Source organism: Rhamphochromis longiceps, linkage group LG14, assembly GCF_057381845.1.
Source record: "Rhamphochromis longiceps isolate RC_006_pf linkage group LG14, R_longiceps_female_GT1.1, whole genome shotgun sequence".
In the NCBI taxonomy this organism is placed as follows: Eukaryota; Metazoa; Chordata; class Actinopteri; order Cichliformes; family Cichlidae; genus Rhamphochromis; species Rhamphochromis longiceps.
The window spans coordinates 3,396,425-3,424,264 of NC_140570.1; the positions used below are offsets into that span (position 1 = coordinate 3,396,425).

General features: G+C 43.6%; 2 protein-coding genes and 1 pseudogene across 3 annotated transcripts; all 3 read left to right on the forward strand.

Annotated features, from left to right (window-relative positions):
* Positions 1-244: 244 nt before the first annotated feature.
* LOC146653423 (uncharacterized) lies at positions 245-2,222 on the forward strand. Its single transcript, XM_085380603.1, has 2 exons — positions 245-575; positions 2,080-2,222. The coding sequence occupies exons 1-2, from the start codon at positions 245-247 to the stop codon at positions 2,220-2,222; spliced, it is 474 nt and encodes a 157-aa protein (XP_085236729.1).
* A 477-nt stretch (positions 2,223-2,699) lies between these two features.
* On the forward strand, positions 2,700-15,004 carry LOC146653424 (PHD finger protein 12-like; annotated as a pseudogene). Its single transcript, XR_014907276.1, has 8 exons — positions 2,700-2,732; positions 2,929-3,381; positions 3,503-3,627; positions 3,717-3,849; positions 3,944-4,103; positions 11,954-12,097; positions 12,931-13,627; positions 14,778-15,004. The product of XR_014907276.1 is annotated as a PHD finger protein 12-like (transcript).
* Positions 15,005-15,017: 13 nt separating this feature from the next.
* LOC146653425 (PHD finger protein 12-like) lies at positions 15,018-19,735 on the forward strand. The gene is made up of 5 exons (XM_085380578.1): positions 15,018-15,156; positions 15,271-15,366; positions 17,088-17,170; positions 17,270-17,408; positions 18,533-19,735. The coding sequence occupies exons 1-5, from the start codon at positions 15,039-15,041 to the stop codon at positions 19,003-19,005; spliced, it is 909 nt and encodes a 302-aa protein (XP_085236704.1). The 5' UTR covers positions 15,018-15,038; the 3' UTR covers positions 19,006-19,735.
* The last annotated feature ends 8,105 nt before the right edge of the window (positions 19,736-27,840 follow it).

A 27,840-nucleotide genomic window follows, 5' to 3' on the forward strand; every position in this document is an offset into this window, starting at 1 on the left:
GATGAAGTTCAGGGTGCAGAGCTCGAGAGTTCTACAGTTTCTGCTCCGACCCTGCGACTCCTCAAGAGACTCTTTCAGCTCCTAATAGCGGCTGCTATGGAGAGAAACCCCACTCAGTTTCAGCTGGATTCAGGACGTCATCGCTCTCCAGTGCAGTATCATGCGACACCATCAAACAGAAGGCCTCATCAACAGAGTGGCACTTTGAGAAGCAAATACACAATCAAGTGGAACATCAGGGGACATGAAAAAGGCTGAGCTACAGAACAGACTGAAGGCTGGGAGAACGCCATCAGCTTCTGCCTCTGGACTGGTGAACCACATAGGAACAGAAACGGTTAAGAAGGAACCTGAGAGCACTGTAAATGCATGTGCCCAACAGAACTGCCCCACTGCCCCCACGATATGGCCCCACAGTGGCCAACAGAACCACAGGAGCCAGACAGAGCCCCAGGAGGAGTGTGTGAGCACCGATGAAAAGCCCTCCTCAATCACCAGCAGTTCCTTCACAGATGCACCATCTAGAGGCAGCCAGGAGCACGACACAGTAAAGTTTGGATCAGCACCTACTCCAGGTACACATCAGAAATGTCAAAGCTGCAGTCTAAATGTATCACTTTATACAGCTAATAATAATAATGATGATAATAATAGTAATAATGATAATAATAATAATTTATTCTAATAATACTTTAAAGTGTAAGAGATAATGTACAGTAACCATAGTGATTACGAGGGCCCCACCCTGGAGCCAGGCCTGGGGAAGAGCTCAAGGGAGTCTAACCAGAGACTGTGTTTTAGCCCATGCAGTCTGGCTGTGTACAGGCTAAAGAGATGACATAGGCCCACCCCCCATGTGCTCACCACTTGGAGGAGGTGTTGTGGGGGTTTTGAGCAGTGTGTCGGTTGGCAGCCTTTATGTACATGGGATGATCATTTTTTTTTGGTATTGAGAATTGCATAATTCTATTGTATTAGTACTGACTAGTACATTTCTGGGATGGTGACAGATGACCGAAGTGTGAATCCATTGTCACTGCTATGGTACCAATAGTATTACAGTGCAATATTAGTGACACAGCACGAGTTAAATCTAAGCACAAAAACAGCCTTTAGTGTTTTCTCTGGAAATTGTAAGTACAAGTAAAAACATAACACTGTAGTTTAACAGTAATTAAAGTAAACTAAACTTGTAATTCTAAAGTCATCATACAGGCTTGTTGTTTCTGCCTGTAGTACTAGCCAGGGCTGCAACTATTCATCGAGTAATTTGATTACAAGAAATACTCCTGCTGTTTCATTTAATGCATGACTCTTTAGAGCTTGTCACATAGAGCTTGTTAACTTAACACTGATGTCAGATCAGTTTCTTTCACCAGCAGATGCAAAATTATCAGAGTGGATGGTGTTTGGTCAGTGAATTATTTATTTAGTTTACTAAGAGTAAGACAAAAAACAGCATTTTTATTTGGTACAGACTGCTCAGGTGGGAAGCTGACTTGGTATCTGACATCTCTTTACGTTTACTTGCCACAGACTGGACAGAGCAGTGTCAGGTGACAACATACATGTCTGTCTCAAAGGGGACAGTAAATCATGGGTGGACTATTGACAGATTTTACAAACCAAAATAACTGACATGGGCAAGACCGTATCGATCGGAGGTTCTGAGTTTTGATTCATTTTCGATGTGATAGGAGAGAGGTCCAGATAAACGACTGGCATTAACTGGGAAAAAAGTGGACATTGGTGTGGTCAGAAATTACTTCTGATAACAGTGCTTCTGTCAGTTTGCTGTAACTCTTCATGCAGTAGACACAGCAGTAAGATGTGCTGTTGATTTTTATTGGGATCCTTGACTCCCAAAACCCCAAACACACTCATGATAGTTAAAGGAGATGAAATAATGTTGCAACAAGTTCTCGTGACTCTTTGAAGTGTGTTAAATGAAGTCTTTTTGTAGAAATTTTGCAAGTGTATCAACCAGTTGGAGTGACTTTTTAGACACTGAAACACTTACACAGCTGGGCCGTCATATTCAATGTCAGTTTGTCTCTTTTTTCCTCTCCTGTCCCTCAGACATAAAGGCTGCTCCTGCACTGACGGACTCACTGCTGCCCAACACACTGCCCTCCATCACCAACCTGTCCAGCTGCATGAAGGATGGAAAAGAGGAGGATGGGGGTGAGTTTGTCACTCTGCGGCCACATGTGACAGTTTAAGAGCCTTCGTATTGCTGTGTTCTGCTACGAAGCACACGAAGATGTAATTAGCTTCTAGCGGTTGTGTGTGTGTGTGTGTGTGTGTGTGTGTGTGTGTGTGTGCAGGGATCGAGCTGGACAAACTGGATGCAGAGATGATGATGTACAGCAAAGTTGATGTTACATGTTGTAAGCTGTCATCTCTGCTGGTCATGCACTTCTCCATTTTTATAATCTGGTGTGTTGTTGCATTGCTGCTGCAGCTGGGTTAAAGTCTGTTTTTAATGGCATCCTAACATCATATCAGTACAGAAGTTTAGAGGTTCACAGGTTTCACAGAGGGAGATGTTGAAACTTTGAAACTTGGCAAAAACTTTAAAATTCCTCGGCTTCCAACTTTGACTTCTTCTCCTTCTATACCAGCGCTGATTTGGAGGACGGGCAACACCTATTGTTCAGAAGAATACTGCAGCACGTACATGCACCGTAGCAGCTAGCATGAATGGATATAGCTGTGTGATGGTCTTACTGGTGACACACAAAGCTGCCAACACAGCAGGTGTACCAGGGCCCTTAGTTTGATCTGTTAGCTTTTTAAAAATTATTTTTTTTAAGAATTTTTGAGATGAAAGGAAGATTAGAGATTCATCTATAATTTGCTAAGACAGCAGGGTCAAGAGATGGCTTTTTAAATCCGTGTTTGGGTTTTGTTTGCGAATATGTACAGAAAAGAGAACAGAAGTCTGAACAGACCAGCGGCCTGCCAGAGAAATCCTCCTCCAAGCGCTCTGCTTCTCCATCTGTGGAGCTGCAGCTCAACGCTGGCCCACTGCGGCTTGAGGGTCTTCCTCCGGGGGCCGGAGCTGCAGGCCCTTGTCTACGAGTGGCCCAGGTACAACTGTTGGACCTCAGAACCAGCAGCAGGCTAAGCAGCTAACCTGGACAAATTCCAACACTTCATCCACCCCAACCCCCTCAGAGGAGCAGAACGATGGAGAGGAGGAGGCAGCAGAGCCTGAGGATGAAGTTCAGGGTGCAGAGCTCGAGAGTTCTACAGTTTCTGCTCCGACACCGCGACTCCTCAAGAGGCCCTTTCAGCTCCTAATAGCGGCTGCTATGGAGAGAAACCCCACTCAGTTTCAGCTGCCGAGTGAGCTCACGTGCACCACTGCACTACCAGGTCAGTCAGTCATAATGACTACCAAAATATGATTTCTTTCAGCACCCTAAGTTTAAAATACCTCTTTATATATGCAGTTTAGACTGTTTCTTCAATGTTGCTCTTTTGTTTGGATTTCTAGGCAGCAGTAAACGGAGGAAAAAAGAAGAGCTGCTTGGAAAGCCCTTCAGGCGGCCTCAGCATGAACTGGATCCCAATGGTCTAGTTAGTCCCTTTGCCAGTCAAAATCTGCTTTTCATGCAACAGGTCAGGAGTTCTGGAGCACAGTGCAAAGAGGTAGACGAAGCCCTGAAGTGATGACAGCAGGTACTAATTCTATTTATTTGGTCTCTCAGGAGTTGCAGGTTGGCTCCATTGATCCAGTGCGATTACTGTCCCCTCCTGTTCCACATGGACTGTCTGGACCCTCCACTCACAGCTTTACCTGCCGGCAAATGGATGTGTCCAAACCATGTGGAGCACTTAGTAGTAAGATGCACTGTGCTGATTCTAAGCTAAAGCTGCTTTCCCTTTCCTTTTATTGATGTAAATTTTTATTGATATATTTTTGTTTGCTATGCAGCTGAATCAGAGGAGCCTCAGCCTGTCCAGCCGCTGTCAGCTCTTCGATCAGTTCCAGGACAGGATGTCCCAGCACGCAGTTAAGTTGGACTTCCTGCGTAGAGTACATCGACAAAATGCTCCCAACCACCACTCACCAGCGCAACAAGAAAACCATCAAGGTAGACGTACGTCTGAGTGTGACGGTGCAGTGTGTTGGATTTCATATAATCGTTTTTTCTTGGCCACTGGAACACAGGTGGAGATCTAGGAAATGAATGGCTTTAATAATATACCGTATTTCCCGGACTACAAAGCGCACCTGAATATTAGCCGCACAAGCTAAAATCAGGGGAAAATCCTGTTTTGTACATACATTAGCCGCACCTGACTAAAAGCCGCAGGTGTTTCAATGTTGACTTATCATATGTAAGAGAATATGCACAAAGGGAATTGTCAGGAAAGAGATGGCTGTTTGGAGACACACCCCTTTTATTAATATTTTGAAAAACAAGTTATGGGTACATATTTGCACATGTAGTACATAACAGTAACCTACAGCACACCAGAACAATAGATTCGGACTACCTTTTAGGCTCAGGTGCAGCGACACGGCTTTAACAAGAAGAAAAGTCAGTCATTCACCATCTTTCTCTTCTTCCTGCGCTCTAAAACCACCAAAGTCCTCTTCTCCAATGTCGGAAACAAACAGGCTCAGGATGGCTTCGTCATCCACTCTCCGCTTCTCTCCTTCGTTGTCACTTTCAAAACCAAAGAAATCCTCGTTGTCAGTGTCAGAGTCGAACACCCTCAGAAGGGCCGTGGCAGTGTCCTCTCCATCATGCAGCAGTCCAGCCCTTCAAAATCCGTTGGTGATCGTGGATGTTTTCACACTTTTCCACGCTGTCAGAATCCACCGGTGGAGTTGAGCATAACTTGCTTTTCGCAAGTTTATCGCCGCTCGTCATCCACGACTCCCGCTGAATGCGTAGCGCTACTTTGAAGTTTGTTTTTCGCGCTACTTCGTACGGGACTACGTTGCCTGGCGGACGGACATGTGACCAACATACCACTCTTGAACCCCGATCCTTCCGCCAGGCAACGTGCAAGGTGTTACTAAAGGACAAGATCAGAGAGGCTAAGGACAATTACAGGAGGAAGCTGGAGTGGAAACTCCAGCAGAACAGCATGAGAGAGGTGTGGAGGGGCATGAAGACCATCACTGGATTCAGGCCAACCAACAGCAGGGGAGCTGAGGGAGGTGAGAATAGAGCCGACGAGTTGAATCTGTTTTTCAATAGATTCGACACCACAGTGTCTGCTCCCACCCCCACAACCTCACCTGCAGTCAGCCTGGAATCCAGAGCCACACCACTGTGCCAGCCTCTCTCCTCACATGTTGCCTCCTGTGAGATTCCTGACACCCCTCCCCCACCCATCACCTTCACTCAATACCAGGTTGAGATGCAAATGAGGAGACTTCACTCAGGCAAGTCTGCTGGACCAGACGGAGTGAGTCCCCTTGTCCTCAAGACCTGTGCCCCCCAGCTGTGTGGAGTCTTTCATAAACTGTTTATGCTGAGTCTGAGTCTGCAGAGGGTCCCGGTGATGTGGAAGACATCATGCCTCGTCCCTGTACCAAAGACGCCACGTCCCAGTGGCCCCCAGGATTACAGGCCCGTGGCACTGACCTCCCACATCATGAAGACCCTGGAAAGGCTCATCCTGGACCAGCTGCGACCCATAGTAAGACCACATCTGGATCCCCTTCAGTTCGCTTATCAGCCTCGTCTCGGAACAGAGGACACCATCATCTACCTGCTCAATCGTGTCTACACCCATCTGGACCAGCCGGCGAGCACTGTGAGGGTCATGTTTTTTGACTTTTCCAGTGCTTTCAACACCATCAGGCCGACCCTCCTGGGTGATAAGTTAGCAGCGATGCAGGTGGATGCTTCTCTGGTGTCCTGGATTGTTGATTACCTGACAGGAAGACCACAATATGTACGTCTCCCACAGTGTGTGTCTGACAAGGTGATTAGCAACACAGGGGCACCACAGGGGACTGTCCTCTCCCCCTTCCTCTTCACCCTCTACACCACAGACTTCAGCCACTGCACAGAGACCTGCCATCTTCAGAAGTTTTCTGATGACTCTGCGGTGGTTGGATGCATCAGCAGGGATGATGAGACAGAGTACTGGGCTGTGGTCGACTCCTTTGTCACGTGGTGTGAGCAGAATCATCTGCAGCTCAACGTGGCAAAGACCAAGGAACTGATCGTGGACTTCAGGAAGACCAGGAAACACTTGACCCCTGTTTCAATCCAGGGGGTCAGTGTTGACATTGTGGAGGACTATAAATACCTTGGAGTACACATTGACAATAAACTGGACTGGGCTAAAAACACCACAGCACTTTATAGGAAGGGCCAGAGTCGTCTCTATTTTTTGAGGCGACTGAGGTCCTTCAACATCTGCCAGAAAATGCTGAGGATTTTCTACGAGTCTGTTGTGGCCAGTGCGATCCTCTATGCTGTTGCATGCTGGGGGAGCAGGCTGAGGGTCGCAGATGCCAACAGACTTAATAAACTGATCCGTAAGGCCAGCAATGTTGTGGGGATGGAGCTGGACTCCCTCAAGGTGGTGTCGGAGAGGCGGATGCTGTCCAAGATAAAGACAATGTTGGATAACACCTCCCACCCACTCCATGACATGTTGGTCAGTCACAGGAGCTCGTTCAGTGAGAGACTGAGATTACCGAAAAGCACCACTGAACGACACAGGAAATCATTCCTGCCTGTGGCCATCTCCCTGTACAACGCATCCACTTAACACACTGTTTGCTGCTACAACTACACATGTTTCTTTTCCAACTATTTATTTATAAGTGACTTATGTATGTATGTATGTATATATATATGTATATATTGTACTATTCTTAGTTAGCGTATTGTCTGTCTTGTCTTAATGTTGGTTTAAAATGGAGCACTGTAACAAAAAATAATTTCCCCCAGGGATCAATAAAGTATTCTGATTCTGATTCTGATTCTGATACATGCGCACATGGCGGCGACGCAGAATGAGAAGGGCGAAAGCGGATTGTTAAATGAAACGGATGAACCAGAACTGGTTTGTAAAAATGCTGCAACTTCAGTGGTGGAACTGGTTTAGCTTTCGTCCCTCAGATACACAACAAAGCACTATTTTTGGTAGAGCATGCTAGCGGGCCGACGTTATTACCGTGTTTTTTGGAAAATACGGCACACTTAAAATCAATCCTTTGATTTTTCTCAAAATAGACAGTGCCCCTTATAATCCCGTGCGCCTTATGTATGAATTCTGGTTGTGTTTACTGACCTCGAAACGATTTTATGTACACGGCGCTCGAAAATCTGTCAAATGTTTCAGTACAACTTTGCTAAGCTACGAAGCTGCACTGCTTGATGGATTGTCGGAGCGTTACGGCTGTCGTAGGCAGGAGCCTCGCGGAGTGATATGTACTGTGCTTCAACATAATATTACCGTACACTGTGTGTATAACCTCTTAAGTTTTGTGGATATTATACATGGTTATGCTGAGGATATGTCGGCCAATTTCCACTGGAAATGTCTTTTTGGTTAAACTGTCAGCAAGGAATTTGCATTTGCACTGTTACATTTTTATATAACTTTAATGCACATAAAAAACAGCTGCTTGATTAAGTGAAAATACATTGATGGGGTTTTCTTTGCACTAATAAAGTTGAGGAGTTGTAAAGTGTTTTGTCTAGTGTCAATTATATAGTTATCGCAAATTTTCAAATGTATATTGTGATAAGTTTTAAGAACAGGCTCAAGACCCACCTTTTTAATTTAGCTTTTACTTAGCGTTTATTTATTTTTTATGCTTATTTATTCTATCCTGTTATTCTATTATTAATTTAGGATTTACCTAATATTTTTTGATTTTATTCTTATTCATTTTTTAATCTTCTTACTCTATTTATATTTATATTTATATTGTATCCTGTTGTTATTTATTTTATCATTTTACCCTGTATATATCGTATTGCGTCATATCTCCAGTGTTTCCTCGGAGGGCGCTCTCTGCACCGGGGCTGTTATTGACCGTGGCTGCTGGGTCTCTGGGGTCCTCTCAGCCTGGTTGGGGGGCTCCTTGGCCTCCCTCCTGCTGTGTGCCCAGCCCGGAGGCTGCGGTCTATGACCGGCTCCCGGTGCAGACGGCTCTCTGTTATAATGTTTCCTCACTTGGCTCATGCGAGCCCAGCCCAATTTTTACTCTTTAAGTGTGCGCGTGTGTGTATGTGTGTGTGGGTGGGGGTGGGGGGGATATATGTGTATTGAGAGTGTGGGGAGTGAGTTGGAGGGTGGGGTGGGCTGCTTTTAACTATGTAAAGCACTTTGTGCTACATTTTTTCTGTATGAAAAGTGCTTTATAAATAAAGATTGATTGATTGATTGATTGATTGATTGAAATATTTTTGGTCATATCGCCCTGCTCTACCTAGATACTGACATACTGTCTTTTTTTCAGCTTCTGAAATTTAAGCAGTTGTGCACTTGTATATGAAGTGATGCTATGTTTAGACACATCTGAACGTACTGGTTAATTTGCTAGAAAGTGTTAAATTGTCTCTAACACCAAGTGTGGTTCAATTTCTTACTCTTAAACCCCCCAAATTACTATCCAAAATATACAGAATGCTTTCTAAAACAGATGAATCAATATCACTTCCTATTGCAAAATGGGAAGCGGATTTATCAGTTAACTTAGACCTAAACTTCTGGTCTCAGATTTGCTTAAAAACCTTTCATCTAATTAGAAATCCCAGTCTTCAATTAATTCAATACAAAATATTACATAGAGTGCACTATACAGGTCATCGGATGTTCAAGATGGGCTTTACGTCTACCAACAACTGCTCACACTGCCAAACCAATTCACCGGACAATTATATCCACGCTCTTTGGTTCTGTCCACCAGTTCAGAAGTTTTGGCGCGAGATATGTGAAAACTTATCGAAGTGTCTGAAATGTAACATTCCAACTTCCCCCTTAGTGTGTTTGTTGGGCAGCTTAGATAATGTCACTTCAGAAAAGAATATCGCCCATATGGTTTTCACTGCCCTATGCATAGCCAAGAAAACTGTCCTCATGAACTGGAAAAATAAAAATAATCTTAATTCTAACCAATATAGAAATTATCTATTAGATTACATTAGTCTTGATACAGCCTCTGCCACCACATCAGATCAATTGCTCTGGGCTCCTTTGATCAGCTCCATCACCTAGTGGGGGTGGGGGGTCATAGTTTGGTCCCGCCTTCACTGTTGTGATTGGTGTGGGGGTAGGGACAGGCTTAGGGCGTCGGGGGGTTCCCCGGAGGCATCTTCCTTGGGGGGCTCAACCCGGGGTAGCGGTCATGTCCGGTTAGGGGCTCTGTTGGCTCTCAGGTGACTGTTTCCTCGCGGCTGCGTGCAGCGGGGCTAGGGGAGGGTCTGTGCTGACGGACGTGGGTTACTGACCTGGTAGCCTGGCTGCCCCTGGGTGGGTCCGGGATGGGCGTGAGGTTCTGGGGGCGCTCCGTCTCTGGGCTGGGACCCGGACCGGGCCTCGGGGGCTTGGGTCCTGGTTGGTGTGTTGCCGGGGTTGTGGGCGGGTGGGTGCATGGGGGCCCAGCCCTGGAGCAGGGTGCCGCCGGTGCGTCGAGCCACCTGGGGGGCTCTTCAACTGGTGGGGGAGATTGTCACATCTTGCAGGAGCTTTCCTCTCCTCAGGAGCTCCCTCTGCAGGAGGGGGAGATACAGGAGAGGTGGAGGAAGATCTCAGCCTGGGTGTTTATTGTCTTATGTAGTCTGGAAGATGAGTGGATGGTGGGGTGGGTGCAGTTTTCTCTGTGGTGGGGTTGGGTGGACTGTCCCGGGCTCTGTGGGGCCGGGCGGCGCTGCTGCACTGGGCCCGGTCTGGATGGGCCTGGGCCCCCTTTCCCTGGCGGGTCGCGGAGTATGGGGGTGCCTACTGGGGTCAGCGGGGGAGCTGGCCCCAGGGAGGGGTCACTTGCCCCTCCCTTCCTTCCCTCCCCATCTCCAGCTGCCTCCCTCTTCCCGCTCCACCACAACCACCCACACATGCAGGGCCTTGGAGTAGGGGTATGTCACCAGGGTGCAGAGGAGGCTACCCCCCCCCCCCCCCCCCCCCCCCCCTCTGTCCCCTTCTGGCTGCCTCTGCCTCAATTTTATCCCACAACTTAGACATTCACATTATTCACACTCTCATTACACATACATATAGGATCTTGGGGGTGGGCACGATACACGGAGTCCAAAGTACCATCAGGGTGTACACCCCACCCCTGGCATCGTTGCCCACCTCTCAATTTTAAATACACGTAGACATTGAGGGCTAGCAGGAGGGACCATGCGCTTACCTGCTGCTCTCTGGCAGGTAGCTCCATGCCCTCCTGGGTTTTAAATGCACCTTAGAACACACATGCATCAACACTACAATGAGCGGGTGGAGGGAGGTTTGGAGTCTTCTCTCACCCCCATTCTCTGCGACCTGCTGGAGCGGGGGGGCTAGGAGGAGGAGTTGGCCGTCCGACTGCGGTCTGGAGTGTGGGGCCTTCCTGCTGCTGCGGAGTTGGGGCGGTCTGCCTCCCCCCACCGCAGGGAAAAGGGAAACACCACCTGGGTCTGGGTGCAGTTCCCCCCTCCAGGGGCAAGGGTACCTAGACCCGGTTTGTAGAGTACGCTTGGGGAGTGTGATCGTGTGTACAACGTCTCTTTATGTCTGTCTCCACGTTGGTTGAGTGTGGAGTAAGTGCATATGAGAGCATGAGGGTGGGAATGGATGTTTGTATCTGTGTGTGCCTGTATGTCTGTGTCTATATGTCAGGTTGGGTGTCAGGCGCCACCTCTCTGGGGACATCTCAGGCCCTCCAAGGTTTGGAGGCCTATCTCCCCCTACCACCACTTCCCCTGCCAGTGGCGGACCCCCTCAGACATCGGTGCGTTGGTGGTTCTTTGTGTCCGGGGATGGGCGTCCAGGTACACACCGGCTCACTCCTTGGCGGCCGCTTATCGGGGCCTGGAGCCTGGGGCTCGCTCGGGCCAATTCGGAGGTGGGGTGCCCCCGGCCTCTCGGCCTGGGGCTCGGTCACTCAGGCGCAGCTGGCTGCCGGCGGAGCTCACGGGCGCGTCACTGCAACTCCCCCTGGCTTCTGCTCCGCGACTGCTGAGTGAGCCCTCATCTGGGACTCTCCTCAGCTCTTTCCGGGACAGTGGCGCGGCTGCCCCTCTGTTGGTCTTCCTTGGTCTCTTGTGTTCTGGGGGCCTCTGGATGTCTGGAGTTTTGATCTCCTCCATACCTGCTTCATGCCCTGGAGGACGGGGCTGTGGCCCCCCCACACCCTCTAGCAGATCATTACATGAAGGAACCTTTTAAAAAACAAAAAACAAGCGCGTCCATGCTCACAGGTGTACACACGGGTGATCACACCCACAAACTACACCCTTTTTGGCTCCTACCTCAAAGCACACTGTGTTCTGTTGATCTTATGTGCTGCACAATAATGTTTAACATTTAGTATTTACTGTCATATTCCCATATATCATTGTGATGTTGTTTATTCTATTACTCTTGTTCTCTTCTGCTTGTTTTCTTTTTTCTTTCTCAGCAGGTGATCCAGGTGATTGATAGATGCATTTTTTTTTCTCTGCTCATTCTGTTGGTTTTTGTCTTTTGCCCTTCTCCCCCGTCCCTCTTCTCAGCTGTTTCTCTTTCCCTCTTTCTTTCTCCCCTTCTTTCCCCCAGTCAAGTCTGTCCCGTATTCAGTAAGTGAAAATAAAATAAACAATAAAAGGTGAATCAAATGGACCATTACGGCAAGGCTGGGATGGTCAGTTTGGTAAAGTAAATCCGTTGGGCATCTTTCTTTGCCTTTAGACAACAATTCTGATGGCAAAAGAGCCAAACGGGACAGGCAAAAAAAAACAAAAAAAAATTGTCTCTAACAGTCAGTGTTTTTATTCAGGTGCCAGATGCCATCAAGTCCCAGTACCAGAATCCTCCGCCCATGCTGCTTCCTGCAGGGGTGCGCCAGCTGGAGCTGGTTTGTAGTGGCATTCCTGACCATCAGCCCACAAAGCATTTCACCACAGAGGCTGAGCAGCAGGAGGTAGGCACAAGAGAAACCAGCAGCTGCCTAACATGTTCTTTAAGTCAGATTGTAATGATAGTTCCCTCAAAACAGGCTTTTGTGTGCTACAATCTGTGTCATCTGATGTAATAGGATGTGAGATTAATAGGAGAGCAGCGTAACCTCCTAAGACCCAAACTCTTTCATGGCATGCATTTTTAATTTCTCTTTGCTATTTGGGCTGATTGGGACCTGATGAATGTAAAACCAAAGAATTATCAGATTTTATTTTTTACCTGATGTTTGTTTCTGAGAAAAATGAGATCCACATATGAGGACATTCGATTTAAATTTCAATAGAACAGTGGCAGTATAACGTCCTCGCATGTGGAAATCAGGCCTTTGTAGAGCAACATTTAGTATTTTGGTCTAGCCAACCCATAATGTGATGTTCACATATGTGGACACCAGGTCCTAGGAGGTTAAGGATGATTGATCGCTTTCCTTTTCATTTTGGATGATTGGATGAGAGTTTGGACAAGAAGTTTTTAGAGAGTTAGATTTTTGGTGTAGATGAGTGAAACACTGACACATCCTGTGTACTGTGTTTATCAGAAAGTAACAGAAAATTCAGTTTCAGAAGTTCTGAAAGCTGAACCAACTGCTTCACGGCACTTTGCAACAGTTGCATTAGAAAGTCTGTTTTTTTCACAGACTGTAGAGCTTTGAGTAATTTGAAAATTGCAGCAAAAGATAAATTCTGGTATCTGTTTGTTTGTGTGATATAAATGAATCCTTGATGAAGGGGAGGGCCTCTCAACAGAACTGCTGGTTGCTTCTTTATAAAAACATACATGTGTTGTGTTGAACAGTGGCTTCAGGATGTCATCGCTCTCCAGTGCAGTATCATGCGACACCTATCCATCAAACAGAAGGCCTCATCAACAGAGTGGCACTTTGAGCAGAAAGCAAATACACAATCAAGTGGAGCATCAGAAGACATGAAAACTCAGGCCTCATTAGAAAGGACTTCTTCCCCTGACCCCTGCTCTAAAGCTTGCAGTACACCCAGTGACTCCCAGGGGGCCTCTCTTTCCAAGGACAGCCCATCAGGGCTAGTTCTTTGCAAATGCACCGTGACACCATGTCAGAACTGTAGGAAACCTAATGGGCCTCTGGAATTGGTTCAGCCTCCCAGAGCCAATGGACCTGTAGACTGTAACAGTGCCTCAGATTCCTGCAGGCAGGCTGAGCTACAGAACAGACTGAAGGCTGGGAGAACGGCATCAGCTTCTGCCTCTGGACTGGTGAACCACATAGGAACAGAAACGGTTAAGAAGGAACCTGAGAGCACTGTAAATGCATGTGCCCAACAGAACTGCCCCACTGCCCCCACGATATGGCCCCACAGTGGCCAACAGAACCACAGGAGCCAGACAGAGCCCCAGGAGGAGTGTGTGAGCACCAATGAAAAGCCCTCCTCAATCACCAGCAGTTCCTTCACAGATGCACCATCTAGAGGCAGCCAGGAGCACGACACAGTAAAGTTTGGATCAGCACCTACTCCAGGTACACATCAGAAATGTCAAAGCTGCAGTCTAAATGTATCACTTTATACAGCTAATAATAATAATGATGATAATAATAGTAATAATATACTCAAGTAATCATTATGTTACTCTCTCCTCATTATACATGTAACGGGGGCCATGGTGTGCATGAGAGAACATTTAATTTGAGGCTATAGCAACATTATTTTGCATATTTATATTAATATAAATACATTTTTAACTTTAAGAAATTGTGTTAATAGTCATGCTGTTAGGCTGAATTATTATTAGTATTAACATCTCCACTTTCATAAAGTCTGTTTTGCATTAAAGCACAGAGAAGGCCTCAGAACTGAGAATGGTTATATGCTCACCTTTCTTCACTGCAGGCACTACATGCTTGTTTGAAGGCTTACACACATTCACTCGCACACTTTAACACACATGCATTCATACGCGTGCACACTGACCAACTCTGCTTCATCCAGGAGATGCAATACTGTCAGAACTCTTTTTTTTCCCCTTATAATGTAAGAAAGAGCTCCAAGCAGATGGGAAGAAGGCCTTTTTATTTCATGCCTCAGTCTAGGATGCATAGCTTATTTTATTTGGCAGATCACTTAAAATTGTGATTCTGTTATTTCTACTTCTAATAATTTATCAGTTTTTTGTCTTTAGGAAAATGTTTCTTCAAGAAAGTGGAAATGTGATTGTGATATGGGATGTAAATACAGTGAAAGAGTTGAGCTCTTTTGGCAGATACTGTGTATTGTTAAACTATCAAAACAAGCATTTTCTAAAGTGGAAACAAATGAAACGTTCATTTTAAAAGACCTGAGTTTTCTCTCTTTTGAATGTTTACTGTTGCTATTAATTGAATACTCACTGCTGACATAATCGATGGTGCTAACAGTTTTCTTGCATATTTTGTGTCGTGCAGCCCCATTTACCAAAAGGATACATGGCCATTTAAGAGCACATTTTATTTTCAGTTACTGAGTTATGAAGAAAAAAAAGTTATTCAGATACAACTTGCTTTGCCTTCTATCTCAGTAATAGTTCCTGTGCACTTTTTTCCTTTATAGTGAACTATCAAAACTGTCTTTTTTCTGGTCCTTCTTTTATCTCATTTCATCAGTTTGTCTCTTTTTTCCTCTCCTGTCCCTCAGACATAAAGGCTGCTCCTGCACTGACGGACTCACTGCTGCCCAACACACTGCCCTCCATCACCAACCTGTCCAGCTGCATGAAGGATGGAAAAGAGGAGGATGGGGGTGAGTTTGTCACTCTGCGGCCACATGTGACAGTTTAAGAGCCTTCGTATTGCTGTGTTCTGCTATGAAACACACGAAGATGTAATTAGCTTCTAGCGGTTGTGTGTGTTTGTGTTTTTGTGCACATTGATCGAGCTGGACAAACTGGATGCAGAGATGATCAAGCTCTTGGCCTATCAGAGGATCCAGCAGCTCTTTGCTCCCAAAGTGCCCAGCACTCAACCTCCCCCCACCACCAGCACTACCCCAAAAACCTCAGCACCCCACCCAAACAGTAAGACACCTTTGCACTACAGTTTAGTCTGTTTACTTGTCAAGAAGTCAGTTTTTCTGCTGTTTGATTGCTGTTTTGTTGTAATTATTAAAACCTACACTCTCCTCCTCCCAGGTCAGAAAAAGGTGCAAGCCAGAGCGGTCTTTTACCCTCTGACAGGAAGAGGAGCAGCTGTCAGCATGTGCTATAGGACGTTACACATAGGATCAGGTAGGACATTCAGTCGCTGTGACTTTGACCCTGCTGCATTCTGTGCCCTGGCTCTGAGCCACTCTTAGGTTTCACCTGTGATGGGGAAAGGTTCACGTAGGAGAACAGCATTAAAGCTGCTCTCACGTAGTTTTTTGAAATCATACCAGTTCACCAAACTCCAGTTAATCATGTTTGATTTAGGTTATATTCTTGCCTCGTGACTAAAGTTTAGTAAGACCGAAGTAGAACATAGGTAGGGCCCCATCATACCTGCTGTGTGGTGCCTGGCAAATGTCACCGTACAGCAAAGTTGATGTTACATGTTGTAAGCTGTCATCTCTGCTGGTCATGCACTTCTGCATTTTTATAATCTGGTGTGTTGTTGCATTGCTGCTGCAGCTGGGTTAAAGTCTGTTTTTAATGGCATCCTAACATCATATCAGTACAGAAGTTTAGAGGTTCACAGGTTTCACAGAGGGAGATGTTGAAACTTTGAAACTTGGCAAAAACTTTAAAATTCCTCGGCTTCCAACTTTGACTTCTTCTCCTTCTATACCAGCGCTGATTTGGAGGACGGGCAACACCTATTGTTCAGAAGAATACTGCAGCACGTACATGCACCGTAACAGCTAGCATGAATGGATATAGCTGTGTGATGGTCTTACTGGTGACACACAAAGCTGCCAACACAGCAGGTGTACCACGGCCCCTGGTTTGGTGTCTTGGCTCTGAGCTAATCACTCTTACAGATATAAAACTGGGAAGTGATGCAGAAGCAGTGTGATGGTCACCCCATCATTCATCAGCTTGCAGAACCACCAGACAGATTTGCTGACGTGCTTGGAGTCATTGCACTGCCTGATCCTTGGTGACTGTTTTTGGACTTTAACTCCTGGGAATGTTTTGCAGTTGTCTTGCATGTTTTCCACTTGAATAGTAAATAATCTTTCTCATGGTAGAATTATGAGCGTGTTTGGGACTGGCTTCATGCAACTTCAGATACTGACATGCAGCACTCATTTATTCTTTAAGACATCTTTCCTCTTTGGCATTATGTCGACACACACCAGAATGCTTCTGAGTTTATAGAGGTGGTCACTCGTGCTGATAATCAGTTAATCAGTTGTGTTTGATCAGCAGTATGTACCTGCTACTTGTCATCTTTATTTCTATGGAAGCAACAAGGGTTTGCTTAGTGCTTCATACACTAATTCTGCATTCTGGCTTCTTTTTTGTCAAATACATGACAGTAATGTCATATTTTATAGTTCATCTGAGGTTATATATCAAGACTTAATTTCAAGACCTGCTAAAAACAAGATGATTTTTATTTTGTCCCAATATGTAAACCTTGACAGAAGGTATCCTTTTAACCATGACTGTACTTCTGCACGACAGGCAGCAGTACACGACAGAGTATAATATAATAATGTACTGAGCCTGTACTAGCTCCCAATCTCTGCATCATTAGTCAGGTTGAGTGATAGTTGATACCGTCATCTTTAAATCGGAGTATTTTAAGCAAGTTGGCTGTGAAAGTAAGTTCTTAGACCTGTGAGGGTCACAACAGGACCATGTGGAATAAAAACTACTGAACAAAAACACAATATGTCACATTGGAGTGCAGGTCATTAAAATACATTTTGACACGGCAATACTGCAGAAAAAAATCCATGTTGCAAATCTGTATTCTTTGTGTTGTGGGAAAGGGTGTTTAAGTCTTTAACTGTTTCTTTAAGGTGCTGACATGGATGTGTGCCTTACAAACTACGGTCACTGCAACTATGTATCGGGGAAACATGCCTGTATTTTCTATGACGAGGTGAGGCTGTTAAACTACATCACTCTGCAGAGCACTCCTGTGGTTGTTAGTGACCAAGATGTAAATTGTGTGTGTGTGTGTGTCTTTGTCGTCCTTCAGAATACCAAGCATTATGAGCTTCTGAACTATAGCGAGCATGGCACCACAGTGGATAATGTCCTGTACTCGTGCGATTTCTCTGAGAAGACCTCACCATGTCCACCCGGTGGCCTGGTAGCCAAAGTCCAAGGAATCATTCGTAAGTACATCTCCGTCATCTGTTTGGATTGGCTTGAAGGAACCCAGGTCTGTGTGCCCAGTTTGACTTGGACTGCTGATGAGGTCGTCACTCATAGATTTTGTATGAACCTTTTATGAATATCCATCCATCTTCTTCCACTTAGCCACTCATCTGTATGTGTTCTGGTTAAAATAGTTAAAATTTTAATTGTGAAGAAATCATAACATCATTGCTTCTGTAAATTAAAGGAATACTTTAATTTATACTCTAATACTGAAAAGAATCAGTTTTAGTTTGGCTAGAATTTCAGGAAGTGTAGCCCCCCCCATGTGCTTAATGTCAGTGTGCTGTTTGTTACGCTGACACTGCTCCTGCAGTATTGGTCAGCTTTTAGTGTTCTTCATCCAAATTGTGGTCAAGGTCACATTTGTCATTCTTAATGGGTACATGTAATTAGTTTGAGTAGAGAACCAGTTCTCCATCTGTTGTAGGTTCTGGTTAGAGTGCCAGCTTGAAGTGCAGGAAAAAAACAAACCATGAGTTTGGTGTTGGAGTTCATCTCCATCCATAATGGCGATCTAGCCAGCGAGCCTGCTGGTAGAGAAAACACCAAATGGGAAAGAACGGGCTGGCTTATTATTAGCTATTGCAATTGCAAAGTAAAAGTAAGGATGTAGTAAACGTACAGTACAGTGGTAAACTTGGTGCATGTGGCATTGTAGCAATGAGAAAGGTAAATAAAGTGTAAAATGAGCAGTCAGATATACTTGTTCTGTGGCAGACCACGTTATGTAAAGTCTGAATGTTGCTGTATCACATAAAGCTTCCAGTCTTAATCTGTTATTAAAGATCATTTGGACAGATGTTTGATTAGTAAAGAGCTGCAGTGTGAAACAGCATTAAATCAGATTTCTCTGAAACTGTTTATAGATGATGAGTGTAAAACATGTTTGCCAGAGTTCAGCTTTCCACATGATTTTAGTCTCATTTTCAAAACAAAGTGTTCATTTTTTATTTTGTGGATAAAATGTAATCAGTGAAATCTTTTCATGGTTGCATTGTCTCCACATTAATGGAGTTTACTGTGACACTAGTCTGTACAGACGTCTTTCTCAGACCTGCTGCATTTCTTCTTTGCGTAGGTCGCAGTAAGAAACGGGAAGAGAACGAGGGAGCCAACTCCATGGTGGGGTTGTTGCCAGTAGGAGGAGTGATGAGTAGCCAACGTCAGGGTGGTGCTGAGCCGTCTTGTAGCTGCAAAGCGAGTAGCTCCAGCCTAATTGGAGGCAGCGGGGCGGGCTGGGAGGGCACGGCCCTGCTCCACCATGGCAGCTACATCAAACTGGGCTGCCTCCAATTTGTCTTTAGCATCACTGAGTTTGCCAGTAAGCAGCCCAAAGAGGAGCAGGCCACTACACCTGCTGCCAGTTGCACAAGCACCACCACCAGCAGCAGCAGTGTCATCAGCACCACCCTCAGCACCACCGCTAACACCTCCACACCACCACCACCCAGCACTGCCACAACAAGCGGCTTTTCCAACCAGGATGAGGCTGACTCTGAGACTGTACCTCCCCACCAAGTGCCCGTACTGCGTTCTAACTCTGTTCCATAATCCGCACAGGAAGCCCCGCCCTCCCTCTTATTTTGCACCTTCTGTGTCATGATGAAGGGAAAGCTGCACAGCTGGTTGGTCAACAGGGAAAAGTTCTTCTTTTTTTTCTTTTTTTTTTAAATGGTTTATATCTTTGCATGAACTTGAAGTATTATTGACAATCTCTTTTTTTCTTTTTTCTTTTAAATGACTGACGTAACCGTTAGGACCGTTAGGACTTTGAGCAAACATTACTTCCTTGGGCTCAATCTTTGTTTTTGCCAGTATATTAGTTATGTATGGTGTAACCTTTTTGTCAGTCAGCCCATTTAGCACAAACATTTTTTTTTCTTTGTAGTATTCAATTCCATACATTCTAATTTCTTTTGCTGCTTTTGCACCACAGGTAGCTATATATGTATGAAAACATACATGCTTATACACTATAACATGTATATATAATGTAAATACATTTTAATTCAGTGCCTCTCGATTGGAGAAACATTGGATTTCATGTAGATTTGCCATTTTTTGGTTTTTAACTGTACAGCTCATTGAATTTGTGATACTGTGTAGAGTACCAGACGTTTTGTGATAAAACTTGTTCTTAGTCTGTACTTTCCGCTGTAGTCCATCTGTAAATACCGTATAGTTTTAGCACTCATTTTAACATCTTGTGCTGCTGTGTATATAAGCACTCTGTCTGTACCTGCTTGTCTGTTCAAACCTGTAAATACAGAAAGATTTTCTAAGAACAAACTCAGTGTTTATGCCTGTTATTTTCAGCCTTGTTCTAGGTCCACTTTGAGCTCTAGTTTGGTTTTCACTTTCTGAGACAGCAAGTTCAGTACTGACAGGGGTGGATCTACAGGGGTGGCATTGGGTGGGCATGTGCCACCCTAAAATAATCTTTGCCACACCCTAGTTGTTTGCATATGACATGTTGTTTATTAAAATAAGCTAGCATTAACACTTTGAGCCTAGCTGCAATTAACGTTGAATATAAATTCTAAAAAATGAATATATTGCATAGCGTTATCCTCCCTCCCCTATTAGAAAATGGTTCAGCCCTGCTTTATTTCTTGTTGTCGGTAGCAACCAATGCCTATGATTGGGCAGAGCACATTTGGAATCAAGAGTTTATCAATGAGGTCGACGCGGACCTGGTCATCATACTGTTCATTCAGAATGCTGGTGGGCTCGGCTTGTTTTAGGACAAAAAAAAAAAGTAAAAATGGACAAAGTGATGACGTGCTCCATGAAAAGCAGACCGTGGGTTGGAACAGAAATAAACAGAGATGTGTTTTGTTTTAATTTCTGTACCTCATGGTTGTTTAATTCAAAAATACAGGAAGCAGCAACAGATGCAAATACAGTTATTAAGGTGTCACACATTAGGGCTTTCACAAAGTTGGTGCATTAACTGTTTAGAAATGACAGCTTTAAAAAACATTGTTGTCTCTAGCATGATTATATCTTTGATATGATTTACTTTTAAACTCAAATGTTGCACGTTCTTCACAAACAACTACGCTTTAGTTACACCACTTGACACAACATTTTACTATTTATGTAATCTGGAGTATCTGGGTGCTTCACACTATCAGCTACATTGCTTTATTAGTCCACCTGACAACTTACACCAGTTTAGTCTAGCCCATTGTTAATTATACACCGGCTACCGAACTACACACCTGAATGCAGCCAGGCTGATTTCATTCTGGCTACATTCCTGTTTCCTATCCTGTTTCCTCAGTTGTCGCCAAATCGTTGCACTGGACTCATTACTCAACCTTGGCTCCCTCGCTTGCATACTCACTTTGCTTAAATTCACCTTGGTGTCCTTTTGCCAAAGCTGCTGCTGCAGAGCTGAAGAGCTGTGGAGAGAGGGCTTGAGTGGAGCGACGTGGAAAGCAGCAAGCTGCATGGTGTTACACTCAGTGTTGGGGAGTAACGGAATACATGTACCAATGCTACGTATTTAGAATACAAAATATGAGTAACTGTATTCCGTTACAGTTACCGTTTAAAAAGGTGGTATTCAGAATACAGTTACTTTGTTGAAATAAAGGGATTACACGGCGGCCTTTTCCTTTTGCCCTCTCTATTTTTGGTAATTCCACGCTGGTGGAAACCCAAACAAAACACGCATTAAGAGGCTCTAATGCCTGTGTCTCAATCTCGTGGCCCATGTCACCTCTAATGACATGAAGAAATATTTTTAAAAATTATTATGCAAAAAATTATTTAATATGAAGGCAATAGACAGAGTGTTACAGGCATCGCCCTAAAGAATGTAGCCTCGTGGGCAGTGTAGTCCGTGCTGCAGGGAGAATGGACTGCCATACCCGTTATGTGTCTGTGAGCGAGGGAGGGAGAAAAAGGAGAGTGGAAAAGTACGAGCTGTCACTGAGCAGAAACGGGAGCTGGAAGCATGTAAATATAATAATAACCACTGCAGCCGAAAAGAGTGCCTGACGAGCCCAGTTGTAAGTAAGCTATTAAGACTCGACTGTACGCTGTGTTCGTGTTTTCCTCTGAAACAATAAGTTTTGTTGGAGCAGTCTCTGTCTCTCGCTAGCAAAGTCGACCCAGACAACACAGTAAAGCTAGTTTTCGGCTACGAGCCCGACACGAACCCGACGTATTAGCCAGAGGTCCTTTTACTACGGCCGCTGACCTGTTTTATATAAGCACGGAATAATTTTCTATATGAGATCGCTGCAAAAATGGTGAGTACCTTCAGTAATAGTAATAAATCACACAGCAATAGTACATTCATGTAGTTGTAAAAAGCATGATAATATCTCAAGTAATCCAAAGTATTCAGAATAGGTTACTCTCACTGAGTAACGTAATGGAATACGTTACAAAATACATTTTAGGGCATGTATTCTGCAATCTGTAGTGGAATACATTTGAAAAGTAACCTTCCCAATGATGTTGCCTCTCTCCTGACACTTTTCGTGTTCCTTGTTTGCCTTTGACAGGAACTGCTGCCAAGCCTTCCCGTTTCCCCAGGTCAAGACTGTTTTTACAAGTTCTGTCATATCTGGGATAATTGTAATGGTTAAGTCAGTCACCTAATCTCAGAGTGTGCTTTTCAGTTTCTGAAGTCAGCAGGACCCACAAATAAGCACGATGAACAACTGAAGGTGGCTGCAGCAAATGCCTAGCAGAGCAAGGGAGGGAGTCCAGCATTTGGTGATGTCCATGGCTTCTTCAGACAGTCATTGATATTAAGGATTTTCATCCAAGTATTAGAAAATATTAGAAAACCAGCATCTTTGTATAAAAAGTGCTGTACTTCCTAACCATTAAATTAAATTAAAGCTGAAAGTCTGCCTTGAATCACATGTTGATTGTTTTATTTGAAATATATTGTGGTGGTGTAAAGAGAAAAAGTTTTTGAAAAGTGTCTTGTCCAACAAATTATAGACTTATGTATACTTCATGCTATACACATGTCTTATGTTAACAATTAGACATTTAAAATTCTGATTTGCTTTGCTGATTTTGAAACATTTAGCTTGTTATATGCAATGCTGTGCAAGTCTTGAACCATTGGTCATTTAATTATATTTTGCTTGCAGGGAGCCAGACCTTCATGTAGTTTTTAAACATGATCTTGAGCAGCAGTTCTCCAAAGCTTCCAAAGTTCTTTCATAGTTTTTCTTTGGACATTAGCTGCATTTTCACTCATTTTCAAATGTTGGTTTGATCAACTGCTGAAAACCTCTGTTTGAGGTTACCTGTCAAGAAGCTCTTCTTAAGGAAGGCAGGTGGGACGAAAAGCCTGAGGAGCCAAGTTACACAAGAAGTGGACTGAAAATCAGTGGCATATAGAGGGATGAATCGGACTTAGAATTGGTCCAGACTGCCATCAGTATGTGCAAATGAGGTCAGGACAGAGGCAACAGTGAGTGTTTATGATTATCTCTAAAACACAGGGGATGCTGTTTCACAGATGGGAGCTGGATTTTAGCCAGTGCTCTTGGGAATCTTGTCAACACTGATGACATTTTAAACACAAAAATACTGTCAAATTTTGATCCACCATGCAGTCCCATCAGGGAAGCATCTGATTGGCAACAGCTTCATTTTTCTGTATAGCAGTGATCCCAAACACACTGCCAATGAAGTAAAAACCCACCTGGATAGAAAAATACACACTAGGAGCCTATGAGTGATGGACTGGCCTCCCCAACCTAGATGTCGACATTATTGAAGCCGTGTGGGATCATCTTAACAGAGAATAGAATAAAAGGCAGCCAACATAAAAAAGAGCATCTTTGAATGTTCTTCAAGAAGACTAGAGATCCAGAATACCCTGTTATATTTATTAACATCATTAAACACTAGTGACCTGGTTCCACTAGAAGGAAGCAGGAATTCCAAAACAGGTGTGCTTAAGAGAGTTTGGGCGGGTTTGAAGAATAAAGAAAATGCCAAATGTCAACTTTCAAGCTTGTTAAAATGGTGCAAACTCTGTTTTTGCCTTATATACTGTAGTTCCTATCCAATATTATCCATGCACTATGGAAGGTGTAATCGGGATTAGCTAATGTTGAGCTAACAAAGTAAGTGAGATTAAACTGAAAGACAGAACTGGCTGACCTCAGTGAGAAAGGTGTTACCTTATATTACAAGGGTGGAAATGATAGGCATACTGTACATAACTGCAAAACTGAGGGCAAAGAGAGGGAGCCTTTCAGGTCTGGCATTAGACTAAACTTGGGTGTAATATTTCTTTATAACCAGCATAAGCTAATTATTGGATGATTTTCTGCTAAAACCATATTCATACGTGCAAGTTTGTTTTCCAAATGAGACATCAACACCAAATGTGTGGATGATGTTTTCAGTATGGAGGTAGAAACAGTAACATGGCTCGTGTGTCATTAGTTAAAACAGAGTTTATTCAAAATGCTGAGCAAATTTTAGGGTAAAATATACATAAACACAGAAAGAATCCCAATGTTGTACTTGCTGCATTTTTACATGCCACAGTTTAGCATATGTTGCTCATTGTGCATTCACTCTTGTGACTCTCGTCCTAGATACAATGTAGCATCTCAAAAGGGTTTCGTTCTCAAAACACGAGGTACACTACAAACAGCAAAGTCTACCATCACCTTTTATTCGACATAATGAATGAGTCAATTGAATCACTGACCAACATAAATACTCATCTTGGTTTACACACACAGATACACAAAGATAGAGTGAGAGGAAACCATTCAGCATGAGTTGTTGTGATGTAATTACTTTTCATTTGATGTGAAAAATTATTCAAAGTCAATGAGATGGAAAGTGTTCTGCAGTCTATCACAGGAACTGGCATTGTTTACTTCCCCTCCAGCTCATCATTTGCTCTATCTCGCAGTCACAATTATTCTCTCTGTCTTACTGTCACACACATTCCACTACAGTGTATCACATGCCTCATTTAACTAGACACCATGTGCGCATGCATGTGTGCAAACCCTTATGTTTCTGCTGCTGTATTGTGTTTTTTGTCTATTTGTTTTCATTGGGATGTCACTTGGTGTTGGGATGCATCTGTTAGAAGATAAATCTCCCTCATGCTGAGCTGTACTAACAAACATCATTGTATTGTACATTCTTTTAAATCCTATTTAAACCTGGAATGAGGTTTTGATATGTGTTTGTGTGTGTGTGGACATCTTATTTGGATCAAGACAACTGTATGAAAATACATTTTACTGTAAACGCAGCATTGTGTCCTTTAATTTCAAATCATCGATAGGCTGGTTTGGATAAAAGCTGTGACCACATCCTTCCTGTTTTGTGACATGCCTCCACACTACATCATGGGTAAAGTTTGGTTGTTTGGCTGGGTGTAGTGAGGGACAAGTGAAGGCCCTGAAAACCCATTTCTTAACATTCATGTTAAATTTGACAAAGTCAAACAGTTTTTTTTAGAATAATTAACTAACTCGGTGCAGTCCGGACACATGTGACATATGTCTAATAACCAGAATTTAATAGCATTTTAATTTACAATCTGACGTTTGTAGAATTGTTAGTTTGTGTTTCATTACCATATTTTTCAGTACTGGACTTTTTCTTGTTGTGAAAGTACAAAAAAGAATAATTCGTGTTAACTTTAATTTCCACATCTAACACCCTCCAGTGGAGGTTATGGTCAGAGTTTCAGAATAAATTCACCTTTTTTCTGACAATATGCTGTAAGAGCACTGCAGATTCTCAGGTGAGGGAAGGCGTCTCATATAGGCAAAAAACAAAGCCTTGCCATAGCTCACACTGTCAGAATTGTATTACCACAGGGAGTTTACATGCATTCAGTTGGTGATGCAAAACCATATATGGCTGACTAGTCTGCATTTGCACTGCTGGTATTAATTGTACACAGATATATTTTTTGGGTAATTTCAGTAAAATGACTGGATATTCATTTTGATTGCATTATTGCAGATTTCCTCTTTATTTTAAATTGATCAAGTTTAAAGGTTCTCATGTATAGTGTGAAACTGTAATGTTAAACAAGGAGAAAACAACAACAATAGCAAAAAACCATCACACAAAACGCCTTTTAGATTTTTGCTTGTTGAAGAATTATTTTATTCTAGGGTCTACCCTTACAGTACAAAGCGCCTTGAGGTGACTGCTGTTGTGATTTGGCACTGTATAAATAATACTGAAATGAACTGAATAGTCCACGTCCAGATATTAGCCAAGTGTAAATGAAAGGTTAAGTAAAGATAACCCAACCCATCTTAACTCTAATGTCCTTTGCAAAGGAAAAGAGACAATTACGAAAGCAGAATGCTTTGCTCTGGTTGCATGCACCGAAGCTAGATGTAATAAATATATGTTTCTATTCGTTAAAGTGAATTGAAGTGGCACTTTGACTTCTACTGTATAAGGAATGGAATGGCACTAGTAGGCCATCAGAGTGCTTTTATACAACAAGCTGTTTATTTTACCTTTACTGACACCTACGACGATTTGAAACCATCGTTAACCTAACGTGTATATCTCTGGACTGTGTGGCATAGCTGCAGTACCCAGTGGAAACCCACACATGTACAGGGAGAACATGCCACAAACATTAAAGTTCCAGTCAGCTAGAATATTTCAACTAAATCTCATTTGCCGCGAGCTGCTAATCATTGCACCACCGTGCCGCAGTAACTCCTAACTAATGGCAAATCTAGTCTGTTTTGAGTATTTTTCTATTTGAATTTTTCCCTGTCAAATTAAAGTACTAGTTACATCTTTCATCATTAAAACATTTGCACACTATCGATATAACCAGGTGCAGTGTGATGCAGAAAACTTGTAGGCCCACGTGACACTGCTGAAGCACAGCACACAAATATCTAATTATGGTTATCATGAGAACAAGATTGTTGAATGTGGAGACGATGCATAAATGAAAACAGCACTGTGGCTGCACTCTCCTTCACAGAAATACTTTCTTACACATTTCCTGTCAGATCTGCAGTGTTAGCTGATGTCCACCTGATGGCAGTGTGACTCCAACTCTGGGACTTCAGCCGAATCCTCTGTCTTTGTTCTGCTCCCAATTTCTCATCTTCTGTTGTCCCCACCACCCCTCACTCCCCCACCCCATTTACAACGCGTATGAGAGGAAAGAAAAAGAGAGAAAAAAAATGTATCCCCAGGTCAAAATAAATAGCCTTTCACAGTTAATTTAATTGACTATTTTGTACAAAATCGAGGTAATTCCGCCTCGGCTGCAATAGCAAACAAGAATAGCACTGCCTTGGCAATCAGTTACCACGCAAACATAGAGAAAAGCTTTAATCTGCTTTTATCACAGAGGAGCCACGGCTGAAGTTTGTTAGACACTGTGAGGCACCTGTTTTCTTAATTGTTGTAACATCTCTGCAGCAAAAAAACCCCCACACTCTCAGTGGAGCAAAGGTTAAAGAAAAACATGTAAAATAGCATTCAGGAGTTAGAGAACAACGCAGGGTAAAGGCCAAAAGGACAATAAAAACTCAGTTTGCATGTACAGGTCAAGAAAGCTTCAGCTCCCTCATCTAGTGCTCTTCTGTTTCCATAACTATGAATTAATACTGTAAAACCTCAGGGGGAAATGGTTAAAGGAGAAGAAATGATTGTCTGTTAAATTTTATGTTTTGTTGCATTTTTGGGCAAAATTGTGAAATCACCTCTTTGTGTAATTTTAGAGGTTCAGAGTTCATGTCACTGTCCAGAAGTGCTCCATCTCCTCCACTCTAACTTCTTAATCATCTTTCTCTCCTACCGGCTGGGTGTGTGTGTTTGTATGTGTGTGTGTCCCTCAGTGTCTGCCTGTGAAACAGAGAGCATGTCCGTTGGAGGTGTTGCTGTTCTCGCCTGTCCTGCTACCTCCAGCTGCGCGTCTACCGCCCCCCGCAGGCTGGCCACGGTTACCCCACGCTGACCTGTTTAATTGTCTGCCTGTCCCAGGGCCCACCAGTGAGCGAATGTGCGTGTTCCCACTGCGTCGAGGAGGACACGTGCACATATGCACACTCACAAGCTAGACACAAGAAGTGAGTGCATCACGATATGGAGAAAACCACAGTGTCTCAATCAGATACTGTCAAGCACGCTATAAGTGTGTGTCCCATTAAAATGTGGTTATATCAAAGAGCCTCTCTCAAGTCTGCCTATTGTTTTAAGGCTGCTGAAACAAGTGCACACATCCCACCCGCAGATTTACAAACTGCAGCTTCACACCAGCAACTAGAGAATCAACCATCACACAGAGTGTTAAGTCTGCACTTGCTTCTTCTAAATCTTTTTTTAGTAATAGACATGCTGCATCTTGATTTGCCACTACATACAAATTAGTTT